A 15,783-nucleotide genomic window follows, 5' to 3' on the forward strand; every position below is an offset into this window, starting at 1 on the left:
GGAGCTGTAGGCCCATTTTGGCCAGCTGTTTAATCATATCTAATCCATGCAAAACAAATTTTTAAAGGAATTTAGAGTGTGTTGTGCTGCCAGGCCAACTGGACAGTTTTCTGTGTGCTGTGCAAGTGTTGGGGCACAATTTGGAGGCACCTCAAGGTATTAACATGGGTGAATGAATTGCATCCACTAGAGCATGGAAATTTTTATCTGTGCCAGGTCATGGTTGTGGCCCCCACAGGACTGGGATTTACTCACATACTTTATTTACATACTGTGTCTAATTAGATAAATTTTGTGAAATCTGTTTTCTTACTCTGCTGTAATATCAGGCAATATTATGGCTGCAATTATTAGAAATGAACTGAGGAATTTTGTGAAGCTGTGAGAAGGAGCCTTGAGGGCTCATTTTCAGCTGCAGGCAGCTCTGCTACCACACATACGATGCATCTCTTTTGATTTGAACATTGCCCAGCTACAGCAATTAATTTTTTTCTTTGTGTTCCAGAGGGAGATGTCCATCCTCCTGAACACATACCAGACCCTGGCAAATGCCCAGGTGCTTTCCAGACCGACAAACGTCCCCCTGGAAGAGTTACCTTGGGCAGAGCTTTGTGCACTCTTGCATGAGAATATCGAAGCCCTGGTCTCAAACTTCAGCAAGGCTAACCAGAGGGTGAGTGTCCCCAGGCATCAGCTGCCTCTGCCGAGCTCAGTGACATTTGCTCACACTGCAGTCTCGTTAAAAAGGACTGATATTCATCCCCCCAAAAGGATTTGGACACTAACAAATGAGCACCATTAATTCTGGCTTGTCCACTGCTCACTTTGTTGCCGGGGCATTTAGATGTGACTGGAGTGTGCATCAAGTCTCTCAGCTCCACCTTCTGTGCAGGATATTCTGAAAGGACAATCTGATAGTAGCCACAGGAGCCTAATTAAAAGATAATAAATTCATCGTAGTGATGAAGAAATTCACTGAACCTAGTCATTTACAGTCATAAATCAAGTCTTTCTTTTACTATAATCCAGAGGCCAAATACACTTTCTCCAGGAATATCACCTTTTAATTATGTCTTTATGATTCAGCTGTACTACTTGAAAGAATGCCAGTGTGGGGTTTTTTTGTTGAATTGTAACTTTGGATTATGACATTTTTATTCAGAAACACAACAGAAATACCTATTATAAAACATGTCAGGATCTGTAGGAAGGAGGAGCTGTACTTTTCTGAGTGGTTTTAAAGCAAGTGAGCTTACATGGCCTTTCTCCCCAGAAAGCCTTCTGTTTTATGAAGGAAAAACCCCTTTTTAAATAACTCAGCTGGCTCCAGAGACTAAGCTATGCCTAAAGAGCTCTTTAGGGTATCACTTTGTGTTCTGGTTTATTTCTCTTTTGAAGTAGATGAGGAAAGGGAAGGGAAGGTGAACACTGCTGGCAGCGTTTGTAGGGCTTGTGTCTTATTGTTGCTTGCTTTTTAAGTAAGCATTGTTATTGAGACTGATTATGAGGTCTTCTAGGGCTTTTCTCATGTACTTAGCAGCTTTTCTGGGATTTTAGACTGGGCTGAAAAAACTTTTTTTCCACACAGTTCAGTGTGGTCTATCTGGAAGTATCTCGATATTTTCTAGGAGCAGAAAGTTCAGGTGGGTGCATTTGAGGATCATTGTTGGCTTGGTTCATTCCTCCATTTAGCTTGCATGAGGTGCAGTGTTCAAGCACAAGAGTGAATCCCTTCATGTTTGTTGAAAATACATCCTAAAATACATCCTAAACGTATGAGCTACTTGTAAGGAAAAAATTCTCTGTGCTAGAATTCCCTGAAATTGTTTTAAAACTTAATAATAATCTGGAATGTCTTGGCTTTTCAACAAAAGAAAAAAACCAAAACCACAAACAAAAAAATTAAAGGCTGTGTTTTAATTATTGTTTGCAATCATCACAAACTTCTAAAGGATATACTTGGATTACTAATTTACTAAAATTTATTACAATCATTAAAAAAAAAACGTATCAAGTGTCTGGCTCAGGTTTCCTGCAAAGAGGGTGACAAATATCTCTGCAAGCTGGTAGAAGGATAGCAAAACCAAAACCAAATAAAATACTTTGTTTCAAAATATTTTTCAGGTTTTTTTTGAGAACCAAGTAATTCATCTGTTGTGAAAGGGTTTTACTTAGTTTTAATAAAAATATTGAAAAAACTGCAGTTTAGATTTGATGCTGGAATAGTCTGTGCTTAACTTAAAGTGAAAAGGTAAATAATAATTTCTTCTTAAATGCTTGTCACACAGATATCTCACCTAGAATATATTTGCAAGCACAAGACTGACACTATGAATGACCTTCAGCAGAACCAGGAGGAGGCTTTGGAGAAAATGTCTGAACAATTAAAAGCACAGGAACGCTGGTGGCAGAAAGAAAAGCAATATCTTGAACAGCAGTACTCAAACGTCCTTGCAGAATTTCATGCAAGATCACAGGTATGGTGCTGTGAACTTCTACTTGTTTTTTCTTTAAAAATTGAATGGATTATTTCAATAGTTGAAGCCTCTTAGCAGTTAAAGGTCATTTGGGAATTTTAGTATATGTTTAAAGTTTGAAAAAATCCAAAACCAAACAACAAGCCAACCCATCCCTGTGCTAATATTACCATCACTTAAAATAAGAAATCAATTACTTTGATCAAGCATTTGTTGAAGAGAATTTAGTCTTCAGGCCCAGCTGAGAAGCCTGATTTCATCTACAGATGGCAGTATTCTTTTTCTGAGAATGTTAAAGCTGTAAGATCAAATTTGCTTGTTTTGAGAATTACTCAGCAGCAGCTACTTTTCAGCATCATCATTTGCAGAGATTGTATAGAATAACAATAATGTGGTATCACCTGGGGATAAATTTAGTTACATATGTAGTGACCCTAAGAGCAGTGGTAGATTTCAACGGTGTTAAGCAACTCTGTTTTTCTGATACTACAGTGAGGAGTGGCCTAAAAGTGTGAAACTGTCACTCCTTGTTAGATGAGTTATTTGCAATCCAGAATGTTCCCTGTTATTCCACAACCACCATTTACTGTCTTTATCATCACACTCCTTCGCACCTGTTTCAATTAAAAGCGTTGTGAATAAAGGAAATAGATGTCCCTTGTTATTTGTGAGTTACTGCAACTTACTTCACAGAATAATGCTGTATTTGATGCAGATTTCAGGGCTGGAAGTCTTTGCATGCTGAAAAATTTAATCTGTCTACTTTCATGTTCCAGACTTCCTTATGTTTTTCCTCTCACTTACACTGGTTTTCTGCTTAGTACAGCAGTGTTCTCTCTGAAATTGGAGGATGTTATTACCATTGTTAAGTCAATTCATAAAACTGTCTTGTGGGCAGACAGGTGGTGTTGGACCTTCTGTGAGCTGTCACGGTGTTGGTGGATTGTTTTCAGAAATCAGGAGTCCATTTGCAGTTGATGATCGTGTAAATTTCCCTCCTACCACTTTTTTTGTTTCATACATCTGATTCTGTAATTCCTTACTAGAAGAGACACTTTCATCACGATTATTACTAACAACTTTTGCTCCTTTAATGCATCATTTGAATGGCAAAGCTAAATTTTCTTTTCATTCTTGTCTAGGTAAAAACCATGTAGTTAATGTTTCTTCTGTTATGGTTTGGTTTGTTTCTGTCACAGGAATGTGAAGAAACAGCGCAGAAAATGAGGCAAAAACTCTATGGCCTTGAACAACTCTCTGACAAACTGGCCCAGGAAAATGAATCCTTGAAAAATTCATTATTAGATGCTTTCAAGGCACGCTCATCCCTGCTGGCAGCCTGTGCGCTGCTGTCAGGGGCCCTGTGCTCTCTCTACGGCCGACTGTGCGCCACGTCTCGCCAAAGAGACATTCTCCAGGAACGGGTGAACCAGCACCAACTCCTGAACCACAAGATCGTCAGCCTCCTTTATGCTCTCCCTGCTGTGGTGGAAAGAAACCAGGACGAAGGCAGGCTGAGGCAGAGAAGAGCCAAGAACCTGGTTTATGTGTTCCGAAGAGCTGTGATCGCAGTTCTGGCTGCTAACAGGCTGAGGGCTCTGGCCCGATATTCTTGTACCTTTTTCATCTGGACAGATGGATGCAGAGGAAGCTCTGGAATTCAAGTTTGTCTGGGAGAATCCAGAGGCAGGCATCCTGTGACACGTAAGTGAAATGTTCTTAAAGAGTTAAATCAAATTACATGCTTAGGGAATAACAAAGAGTAATATTATTATTACTAGGGCATAAAGACATATTTAATGACATTTTGACAAATGCTATTTACGGATTTATGATTTTTATATTGCTTGACGAATTTATTTCACTCTAAGAGGAAATGCCTAGTCTTATGTTAAGCACTGCAGGTAAAATTGCAATTATGCACATGAACTCAACACTATCTGATATTTTTGATATTTGTTTTATGGATTTCAGAATTAGGTGCTACAGCATCTTCTCTGTGGTAAATATCTTGCAATGTTCCCATTTTTTTTTTTTGGAAAAGGTATTTCCTCTTTTTTTAAAAAGAATTTTTCATATTTATTTCCTAAAAATCCACAAAAAATTGCTTTCTGATTCAGATAAAATATTAGCATAGGATTTCAAAATTTTCTTTAGAGATTATGTCTAGATTGCCCCTTTCTTTTGCCAGACCAGTTTATATTTCCCTCTACAATGATAAATGGTATTAAAAATGTTTTCCAAATTAGAAGATTCATCTACTTTTTTTTTTTGTCATTCTGGAAGCATGCTTAAAACAGTCTAAATTGTCCTGACTAATTTCTTGTTTAATGCTAATTTTTGGTTAATTTCTGAAAGAGCTGGAGATAGCAGTGTGCCATATTTTAGTGATTTACTTATCCTGTTAGCTGCAATTCTGTTTCACAGGTTTTGGAGAGGAAGGAGTTGACTGTATTGAAGCAGTTAACTGGTTGTCTAGCTCTAACCTCTATACTGCAATAGTCAGTTCCATCTCAGAACTGGAGGGTGTTCTCAGCAACCAAGGTAATTTTAACTGTATATTGTTGTAGCAGAAATATATTTTAAAAATAAATAAGTCAGGGTGGTCATATAATTTCCATTTTTATGATTTTATCTAAACTCTTCTGGATCATAGCTCTGAAGAGATATTTCTGATATTTATGATAGATGCCTTTGACTAGAGGTTATGTCCTGAGCTAGTCAATACAAATTGTAGTGGAGCTGTTTCCCTGAAATAGTAATTTGATTCCAGGGTAAAATAATAACTCTTTTCTACATTCTCTGAATGATCACATTTCTGTACTGTTGGAACAGATTACTTTTCTTAAGCAGCTGATAGGATATTTTATGCTTTCAGTATATAGAGTCATGGAAGCTGAAGGCTGGAGAGTGTTTCTGGAGTTTATTTACAGTGAGAACTGATACAGGTTCCCTTGGTTCATCTGCATTTCTGCAATCCCTGGTTCTTTATTAACCTCTAGTTTTAGAGTCCCCACATTTTTGTCACAGAAGAAAGGATATTAGAAGAGGGATAATTTATGTGAATAAAGGGAAATATCAGGAGAAAGACAAGATGATGCATTTTCCAGAAGCCTAAACACTAAATTGGTATCAAAGTTGCCATTGAATCAAATGTCTTTAGATTCAGTTTCAGGCACTTTCTTCTTTGATCATGCCGTTTTCAAGAAATTGAATTCATATCCTTTAAAAGTAAAGTTGGAACAGTGGTTCAGATTCAGCATTCTGTGTTTCAGAATATTTACAGGTTCCATCCTGTAGAAGTGAAAAAGAACGTGATATTACAAGGAATGGGAACTAATAACCTGCTCGATGTTTCCTTTTTGTTGTTTTTTCTTAAAGATTCAGAGCTCTGGCTTTCTAGTAACTCGCTGATCGGCACAGCCAGGAACTGCTTTGCAAAACTGATGGACAACCTGAGCGTTCTGATGGAGACAGTTCAAGGGAACGCTCGTGGGTGCAGAGCCTACCTGGAGAGGGACTCGCTGATAGAGAGGCTGGCTCGTGGGCTCCAGAGAGTAAATGCCCAGGCCCTGGAAGCTGGATTCCATGACAGACTGCCCAGCACAGTAAGCAGATTTACAGTCCTCCTCCATGGAAACAGAAGGTTTACAGCAACGGTGAAGCTCCCTTGATAGCAGCATTTATTTGGTTTCAGGCTGGTGATGAGTCCATGACAGTCAAGTGCTACTATGTGGACACTCAGAAGTAGATTTGTCACACATTAGGGTGTGAATAGGTCTTTTCTTTTATTGACAAAGAATTTTTGGAGGAGGTTTATTGTATCCAAGTAAAAGATTTTTTTTCAAGTTCTATCAGATCTGTATTAGCTTATAATAAGAAATTTGCTTTTGGCTTGATGTAAATGTTAATGTTGCTTTTTATTATTGTTTTCTCCTTTCTCATGTTTACCATCCTTTCTTTCAGTAAAGATAACCTTCTTCCCTTTAACCAAAATGAAAGGATAAACTCTTTCTCTAATAATCTTCATAGTAAACCTTAGGTGAAAATAGTACTTCCTTGTAAACAGAATTTGCAGTAACCCTTGGTTGGTGAAAGGTTCAGACTTTTGTATATGTCTTTTAGAGATGGAGGAAAAAATGATAGTTTTGTCTTCACTTTCTTGGGTCTTAAATATTATTCATTTTATTGCTAAAATAGCAGATTTTATAGCCCATCAACTTGTTTCTGTTTGCTGACAGAGAAACATAGCAACTTTGCAGCAAGAAATATTTGAATTTTCACGAAGGCTTCATGCAGCAGAGGTAGAGTCCCGCTCACTGCACCTGCAGCTTGCAGAATGCAGATGGGCTTTCAATGAGATGCAAAAAGATGCTGAAAAAGCAAAAGCCCACAGACTGCAGACCCAATTAAGTGAAGCTCAGCAAGTAAGTGCATTTGACTTGGAGGCTCTCTTGCTTAAAAGAGAATCTCCTTTCTACACATTTTTTGATTTGTGTTTTTTTGGAAAACAAGCATAAAATTGATTTCCTTTCAATAGAATTTTCCAGAAAAATTGTCCAGTAAATGTCACTAAACTAGAAGACAGATGTATTTAGAAATACCCTTTTTCCACTGGAGTTTCCTTTTGATTTGTAGAAGGAGGTATCCTGTATAAATTAGGTCTTCAGCAATGCAGATTCTCCCATTTGTTGGAAATGTTGATGTGATTTATGTATCCTAAAAGAAGATTTCACTTCCACAGAGTAAAGTCAGCTGGAATGAACGTATTCAATAAGACTGTTCATGAGAAGTTCAGGAAATACAAATGCAGCAGTTTAAACTCTGAATGGATGTTGACAAATAACATAATAATGGATGTTGTTATGATAAAAACAATACAAATTTTACTGGGTCTGTTTCCCTGAAGAAGTAACTTTATGGCAGGGGGAGAAAAAGCCTTCTCCGACATTGTCAGTAGCACAAATGCCCAAAATTCCCCTGAGTCTTTTCTGTTGGTGATTGACTTACTGAAACACCGTGGGTTCCCTAACCTGAAGCCTAGTTGGTAGAACCTGTCAGGGTGTCCCAATCCAAACACTTCCAAGCAGAGAATATCTGCTAGATGATGTCTCACCCATTGTCCTTCCTGTTCCTAGCTAGTGAAATGGATTTTTTTTTAACTCAAAAATGTCTAATCATCTTCAGTTTTGTTCCTAACAGGTTTTATTCCCTTAGTGTTTTGGGACAGTTAGATGAAACTTGTCACATTTTAGATTGTAGTTGAAATGTAGATGATGACTTTCCTTGAAGAATTATTTCTTCTATCTGGAACAGTTTTTGGAGGAGAAGAACAGTCCACAAAGGTGTTTACAAGGATTAATAAGCTATCCACTAAGTTTTTGAACATTGATCTGTCTATTTTTCCTTCTAAATATTGAAGTTTTGCATCCTAGGGTGCTACTTTGACAAGAATAATGAATGACAAGACTTTCCATGAATGTTCTTTATAAAAAACACAGCAATTAACTGGTCTGCCATTTTACTGTTCAGTGATCTGTCTTCATGTTAAAAAAACCTCAATACTAATCCAAGCATGCATTTGTTTTGTATTTGGTAGGTTTGCAAGTGGAACTCACTTAGTGGTAGGGAAAACACTGAATATAATTACAGAATCAGGCACAACTTCTTTCTCTTTCCAGAGAATCAACCAAGACAATATACATGAGGAGTTAGATAATGCTTTGCAGCGTGAGCATGAGGCACAATTGCTTTTACAGGTACAGCAGCAAGGGATTCAGGAGCTGAGTAATAGACTGGAATTGCACTCATGTACCAACAAAGATAGAAGTCAAGTCTCCAATGTACCTCTGATGGTAATGTTATTCTTCTGGAACAGTCACCAGAGTTTTACCTTCTGTTAAATAAGCCAAATAGTGCAGTCCTTGTATAAATAAAATAACGGGAGTAAATACACACGCACTACTCAGTCTGCTGAGAATTTTAGTCTACTGAGAAAACACTTCAAAGACTCCATTTTTTTTCTTAAGCTATGGATGTTTTATTTTTAACAATTAAGAAAAAAGTCTTCAGTGAGGGTTTGATTTGGCCTTTTAACCTACAATCATTTTGTTTTCTAAAACTTATTTATACGTAGAAAATATACTAAAAACTGGGGGGGGGGGGGGGGTTCTGAGTCATTAATGCTTTTGCTAGGAAATTCATAAAACCTTAGGATGCAGTGGTCCAAATCTACTTCGCAATCAATTTGTCTTCCACGTTGGTCAGTAGCCAGTGGCATAAAGTGAAGTTTATTTGGGTTAAATAGCAACTCTGCTCTCTGCTGGCAGAGCCTCTCTAATGCAACAGAGGAGCTGAGGAGAAGAGACCAAGTTCTGGATCACCAGAATAGACTCCTGAAAGACACAGAGCAGGACCAGCAGCGGCTGCAGGAGACTCTCCAGGAGGCAGAGCGTGCCATCCAACAGGGAGCAATGTGAGCCCTGGGGTGCAGGGATGTCACTTAAAATGTATAAAAATTTAAATTCCTACTTCCATGGGCAGAGTTTTAGCCCTGTACTATGTAAGGTTATAAGAGAAAAGTACATCTGTCTCCTTTTTTTTTGAAATTCAGACATAGTCTTCTAAAAACAAAAGTGCTAGTTCAAAATACTAGGTCATACATTTTATGCAGTTATCCCCTAATAGTGCTCCAAATTCTGGGTGCTGAAAGAACTGGCAAACAAAATACCTGTGCGATCTTACTGATCTGACAACATCTCTTTGGCAGATCCTTAAAGTTCTGTTTATTTAAGAAATGATTGTTTGTTCTCTGTGTTTCCACGCCATATTGTTATAGGCAGATACAATTTATTTATAGTAAATACAGAAGCATCAGCTAGGGGACAGGTCTTCACTGCCAAAGGGACTGAAACCCATTTTGGATCTCGCCTTTCCTGTGGTACAAGACAGATCTTCCTGCTGATTTCAGGGAGTTTTGGATTTACACCTAATCCCCACACCACTTACACCATCACCTGGAATGACAGAAAAGGCTCAGGCACTGGTCTTGAAAAGACTGGTAGTCAAAAGGAGCCCCCTTGACTTGAAGGATCTAATTACTAACCAATTCTTACTCCATATAGTGAGATTAAAATAAAACAACAACTTTGCAGACTTTGTTTTCTAATACTTAACCATAGTATGAAGCATGTATTATGAATATTGTTGTTCCATGGCTAGGATCTAAAAGAATTTTAGTCATACATGGGTTCATTTGACCTCTGAAGACCAACATCTGAGAAGCTGTAAGGGCTTTATGCACGAGGGAAATAATGCAATTTGTATAATCCTCCATGAAATGTTTAACAAGCTCATTAAAATGACAAATGTTATTTGGTAGGATTTGATCCAAGCAGCTGTCACCTGCAGAAGGATTTGTTCTAGAACGCTTGCCCTTTCCATCCTAATCACCCCAATCTATTTTGGACATTCTTCTTTGTGGCCACACATATATCCAGAAAAGATTATTTTAATGTGAAGAGACTTTAAAAATGGCATTTTCTTTCTGTATATAGCAACTGAAAACCAACAAAGATAACTTTCCCTTCATTGTTCTAGCAGCTCTTCACAACTAATAGGGTTTTTTTCTCCCTTTGGAACTTATACACAAAGCAGGTGAAATAAACAGAATCTGTCAGTGTTTTCCAATACAAGAATATAATTCCATCCTGCTAGAGACTTTTTATGACCTCTATATCCAAGCCATGATAGTTGTTCATTGATAGGCATATAATCACATCAGCTTTAATTGCTTATCCTCAACAGAAGCATCTTTCATTTGGAAATACACCAAATGCACCAACATGAACTATTTTTAGGGTTTGCATTGGAGATATGAAAAAGAGAGAAAATCCTAACAGTTTATTATCAATTATTTTACAAGACATCAAAACCATAAAGTAGCTGAAGATTAATTTGTACATTGGAAGAGCTTCAGTTCTATAAAGTTTCTCCATTGTTTTGTTTTGTTTTTTTCTTTTATAATAGAGACGAAGAGTTGATCATTAATCATATAAAAGCTGTGGAGGCCGCCCTGAATGAGGTATGAATTTGAAGTGCTCCCTCTGATTTGTGTTCCAAACATGCCAAACTCTTAGAACTGTTTATTCTCAGGGGAGGAGAAAATTTGTTGCAAAGCAACTTCCTTTCCTTCGAGTTCCAGTTTCCGCCCTCAACTTCTACCATCTTAAAAAACTATAGTGGAATAAAATGCAAGTTTGTAGTATACACACAACTTGTTCTAAATGTAGAAGTTATGACAAAATTCACTTTCCTTCCCTAGCTGAGCACTATTTCTGGTTGCCAAGACTAATGCAACATACAAAAAATTAGCAATTGTTGTGGTTAACCCTCTACTGAAGAATGAGAGATCACATACTTTGTGGCTATAAAACATTTGGCTTTGTGTCTGCTACTTTAACCTCTGAAAATTATTAATAGGAAAAGAAAATGCAGGAAGTCATAATCTGTGGTCAGAAACTTCCATGGTATTTTTTTAAAGCTCATTTTAAATTTAATAATAATCTCAAGTTTTCTCTCTGACTTGTACAAGTGTGGCCTGGTATAAGACTATTTGAAGGTCCAACAAAGCTGTACATATGAATTATTTTAGGAGAAAGGAATATTTTCAACTATAGCTCTCATGGTAGATGGTTTATAACTGCTTTTAATCTACAGCAGCACAGAGCAAAAGAAATGTTTTCATTACCTTGGAGTGTTGATTTCCCTTACTACATCTTTAATTCCTAGTAAAATGGGAATCTCTTCTATATTTTAGTTTCTGTATTCACCAAAACTGTTGTTAACTTTATTTTCAGATATCTTTTTCAAGTCTCTTTCCTTTAATGCTCATGGAAAGTGACAGAACCTAAACTGCGTGGTTCACCTACAGCAAACTGTGCTGATAAGAAATTTCCTTTGTGCCACCACCATCTTCATACTGGCTTCTTTCAAACTTTGGAAGGGAATGTCATGCAGCAAGTGCTGTGTTTTTACAGCGATAGATACGTCGTCGTGCCATGTCCTTGGCCTTTCTCTTTTCAGGGCAGGGTGCTTTTTTCTTTTTTTGGTAGCATTCTCTCCCAGCACTGTGAATGAGAGATTTATTTGCAATGAAAATTCAATCAGTCGTACTTTATCCATGGATGTTAGTTCCAGTGATCAAAGCAAGTCCACTCAATGGGCTCAAGGGGACACCGTTCACCCCCGCTGGTGTGTCTGAAGGAGAATTACCACTGATGCTGGGGTATTTTCCCTTTAGGTCAGAGACGAGGCTGTGGCATCAGATGCTGCAGCAGCCGCGCCACTCCCCAGCCTGAAGACCCTTTCAGAGGAAGCAATGAGAGACAGGCCAGAGGCTAGATCATTCCAGGTTAGAGTCTAAAACCAATCCTGTTTGGTTTTTTTTTTTTTTAATTTTCTTTCTTTTTTTGCATCTGAGCTGCAACAGGCAGACAGATTATGCTCTGAGCATGTGGAGAGCAAAAAGCTTCAAAAGTATTGCAGTCAACGGTTGAAAGAATTTCCATCTATACGCTTGCACATGGTATTTCAGAGATGATGTCAACTTTCAGTTTTACAGTTACGGTATTAAATGATGGATGGGAAAACAAACATGGACAGAAGAATATATATTTGGAAATTAATATCCCTCTATCCCCTTCACTTTTTTTCCCATTAATATACACAAGACTAATTAAAAAAACCCCACAAACAAAACCAAAACTAAGATCCCCACAAAAAAGCAAAACCAACCAAACAAAAAAGATGAGATGTTCGGGCTCCTTCTTGGTCAGACTTTTTCAACCTACGGTTCTAGAATTAACTATAGTGTTTAGAGCATTCCTCATTTAAAAGAGACTGCTATTTACAATGTTTAAATATAGAAGCTATTTTGCTTCTGTAGGTTTAAAGACTTGCACATTTCAAAATACTAATTTTTTTAGGACAAAACAATGAGTGGAAAAAAAAGAGAAATTTACCAATAATGTGCCATATTTTCAGCTCTGAACGCAGATTCAGTGCCATGCATCCTTATTGTTTTTAAGTTTGGTCTTCTACAGAAACTATCCCTTAGTCTTTATAGTTGCGCAGAATACATTAGTGCTAAGACAGAATTTTTTTCCCAATGAGAGAACAAAAGGCAGAGTGAGTACATATTTCTTTCATTGTACTTCTCTGTCTGAATTAGAGAGAGGGCAGGTAATCAAGTAAAGTGCAAGGAACTTAGGCAAGGTAATTATTGTATACAGTGTGTAAGCTTCTGCAGTAATTCCTTCAATTGATTGTAGATTTTCTGTTCTAATGCAGTATATAATTGCAGGATCAGGGTCACAAAATCAAACATTCAAGAAAGGCAGATTCTAAACTGGAAATTTCTCACTGTTGCCCTCTTGCATGCTTAGAAACATTTCAATGTGATAAAGATATAAATTATGTGCGCATTATTGTGTTTCCACACTAAAATATGGAAATATGAAATATATAATGCCTTCAGATTCCGATGAAGCTTAATTAGCACAGATGAACTTTTCTGTCAAAAGGCAGAATTTCAAATTTTTCCTCAGTACAGTGATGATCCATTTTAGAGCTGCACAAAAGGTCCCATGGGTGGCATCTTTCCACAGGAGGCATTGTGGCAATTACCAGCTTTAAAATCCTGCTTTTCTAATTTGGTAGTGGATGCTGCTTTTTTTTTTTTTTTTTTTTAAGTCCCATCTCAACTCCCATTCTTTTTTGACCTCACAATGATTGCAGAAGCATCTGCAGCCTGTTCCCTCTTTCTCTCCAGAAGAGAACCATAAACACAAAAAGTTGCATTTCATATTTGCACAAAGTGCTTGTGGTATAAATAAGATAGTACAGTATGTGCTGGGGAGCTCGCTGGTGGGGCAGAACTGTGAAGTTCTTGTTCACCTGCAGCCTCAGGTGCACTTGGTAACTCAATACATATACAAACAGCAGCAATGGCTCACAGTCTGTGTCACTGTGAACTTCCTTTTCTCCACACCTTTTCCTCTTTCTCCCTTTTCACATCTCTCTTTCCCCCTTTTCCCTCTCTCTCTCCTCTGCCCTCATCTCTAGTTCCTGTTTGATTCCTTTCCAAGCACATTATTGAGGTTTTATGATAAAATTTGCCTTTTTATAGACAGAGGTCACCTAATGGATTTTAGTTTTACTCCATGCCAAACTGTATTAAGGGCAATCCTGTAATCTTGAGTGAGGTAAGCATTTAGGAATCATTTTAGGGACACTTGTCATTGAAAGCAATGGAGTTGTTTGCAGGAACATCCTCTAGAACTGCCTTAGTTAGTCTGTGATGAGCATATTTCAATTAAAGGCCTTATAGTCTTCAAGAATCCTCTTTTAGGACTAGAACAACAGAACCAAGACATTTTGGAGATTTTTTTCTGATGAAAAAAGATGTGATATAGGTTAATTTGCCACTGCTGTTTCCCAGACACCACAATGAAAAACCCGACTGATTTTAGCTGGGTTAACATCTATTCTGAAAATCATCAATGTGAAACCAAGGAAAGGAAAACTGCAATAATCTTTGCAAATCCCTGTTTGTGATACTAAGCTGATTTTTGTCTGTATCACAGGTTTACATTCAAAAGACCAATGTAATACTGTCTGAAGGGAAAAATCATAACAAAAAAAAATATGATTAACCATTGTAAAGAAGACCAATAATTTCAACAATTAGTTGAGACTACTTGGGGTAGATATAAAGTGACCAGTACTGCCAAATCATCTGTGCTCTCTTGTCCTGCTGACTTTATCATCAATCTAAACCAATATAACAAAATTGGGACATTCTTCCACTACATACATGGAAACAGTTACATTTTTCCAGTTCTAGTGCAATCAGATTATTTGTTTTCAGAGGTCTGTAGCTTTACAATGTTTCTTTTGTTACTGCAAGTTAATTGTTTTGCTGTGGAGTGGAAGGATTAGTAAATTGACTCATCCTGGAAATGTGAACATCAGCTTGAAACTATGTGGTAATTTTTTGTGAACAAAAATTGAACCTGCAGTGAGTCTTATATTTAAATAAAATGAAAAATTTGTATCAAGAGCTCAGTGCTGTACTGCATGCTTGAAAACATCCCAGCATCTTCTAACTAGGGTGTGGACTCATTCCCTGCTCCTCAATTACATTAGTATTCAACATTCTAGAAGAAATACAAAATCCAGTGTTAGACCTTTTTGATGTTCAAGTCCTGGGACTAAGAATCTGCCTGGCTTACAAACTGTATTTGATTTCTCTGCTAAAAAAAAATCTGTCTTTTGTAACAAATGTGGATGTCTGCTATTTGGCATTTAAGTGTAGCTTGCCTGGCACTAATGATTCCTTTTACTTTTATTTAAAGAACGTGTTTAGACGTCTTAGGGATCTCTACTCACTGGCAGCTGCCAGAATTGAAGCATTAAGTGCAGGAAGACAATCTTCACAGGCTCACTTTGAATCCGAAGCAGCTTTGGTGCCTCTTACTCCTGCTACTGATGGTAAGTGTGCTTTGCAAGCAATTACAGTCACTTGGATGTGGGTTCCCAGCCAGCATCTCCCTTCATGCTGCACAGCTTCTGTAGGCAAATACAGCAACAATTAATTGTAAACATATTGAAGCAATAAAATTAGTGCAAACAGAAATGTTCAGAGACATTTTTCAGAAGAGAAAGAAGGTGATGAAAGTTAACACAGGACTTAAAATTAGTATTGTATTTTTTTTCTATTGGTCATTATTTGATTTGGGGTTTTTTTCTTGCAGTTCGAATGTTGCTTGGTTGGTTGGATTTTGGTTGGATTTGTTTTGGTTTTGGGGAGTGGTGGTGGTGGGTGGGTACGTGTTTGGTTTTTGAGTTGTTTTTTTTTTAATATTACTATCCTTCCTCCTTTCCTGGCACTTTTCTTTCCTGGAACTTTGCTTCCCTTCCTTTTCCTTTCCTTGAAATTTCCTTTCCTTGCCTTGAAATTTCCTTTCCTTGAAACTTCCTTGAAATATCTTTCCCTTTCCCTGAAATTTTCTGTCCTTTCCTTGAAATTTCCTTTCATTTCCTTGAAATTTCCTTGCCTTGCCTTGAAATTTCCTTGCAATTTCCTTGCCTTGCCTTGAAATTTCCTTTCCTTTCCTTTCTTTGAAATATCCTTTCATTTCCTTGCCTTAAAATTTCCTTTCCTTTCCTTGAAATTTCCTTGCAATTTCCTTTCCTTACCTTGAAATTTCCCTGCCTTGAAATTTCCTTGAAATTTCCTTGCCTT

At 37.4% G+C, this 15,783-nt stretch overlaps 1 protein-coding gene across 1 annotated transcript in view; it reads left to right on the top strand.

Moving 5' to 3' along the window:
* Positions 1-511: 511 nt before the first annotated feature.
* LOC136571014 (coiled-coil domain-containing protein 171-like) overlaps positions 512-15,783 on the top strand; it is a 37,367-nt gene continuing 22,095 nt past the window's right edge. Inside the window, exons 1-10 of the mRNA XM_066571423.1 lie at positions 512-673; positions 2,289-2,477; positions 3,677-4,181; positions 4,905-5,021; positions 5,859-6,085; positions 6,719-6,904; positions 8,159-8,332; positions 8,807-8,952; positions 10,506-10,560; positions 11,779-11,889. Of these exons, the coding sequence (XP_066427520.1) occupies positions 512-673; positions 2,289-2,477; positions 3,677-4,181; positions 4,905-5,021; positions 5,859-6,085; positions 6,719-6,904; positions 8,159-8,332; positions 8,807-8,952; positions 10,506-10,560; positions 11,779-11,889 (1,872 nt within the window). The remainder of the gene's footprint in view (positions 674-2,288; positions 2,478-3,676; positions 4,182-4,904; positions 5,022-5,858; positions 6,086-6,718; positions 6,905-8,158; positions 8,333-8,806; positions 8,953-10,505; positions 10,561-11,778; positions 11,890-15,783) is intronic.

Source organism: Molothrus aeneus, unplaced genomic scaffold (genome assembly GCF_037042795.1).
Source record: "Molothrus aeneus isolate 106 unplaced genomic scaffold, BPBGC_Maene_1.0 scaffold_49, whole genome shotgun sequence".
In the NCBI taxonomy this organism is placed as follows: Eukaryota; Metazoa; Chordata; class Aves; order Passeriformes; family Icteridae; genus Molothrus; species Molothrus aeneus.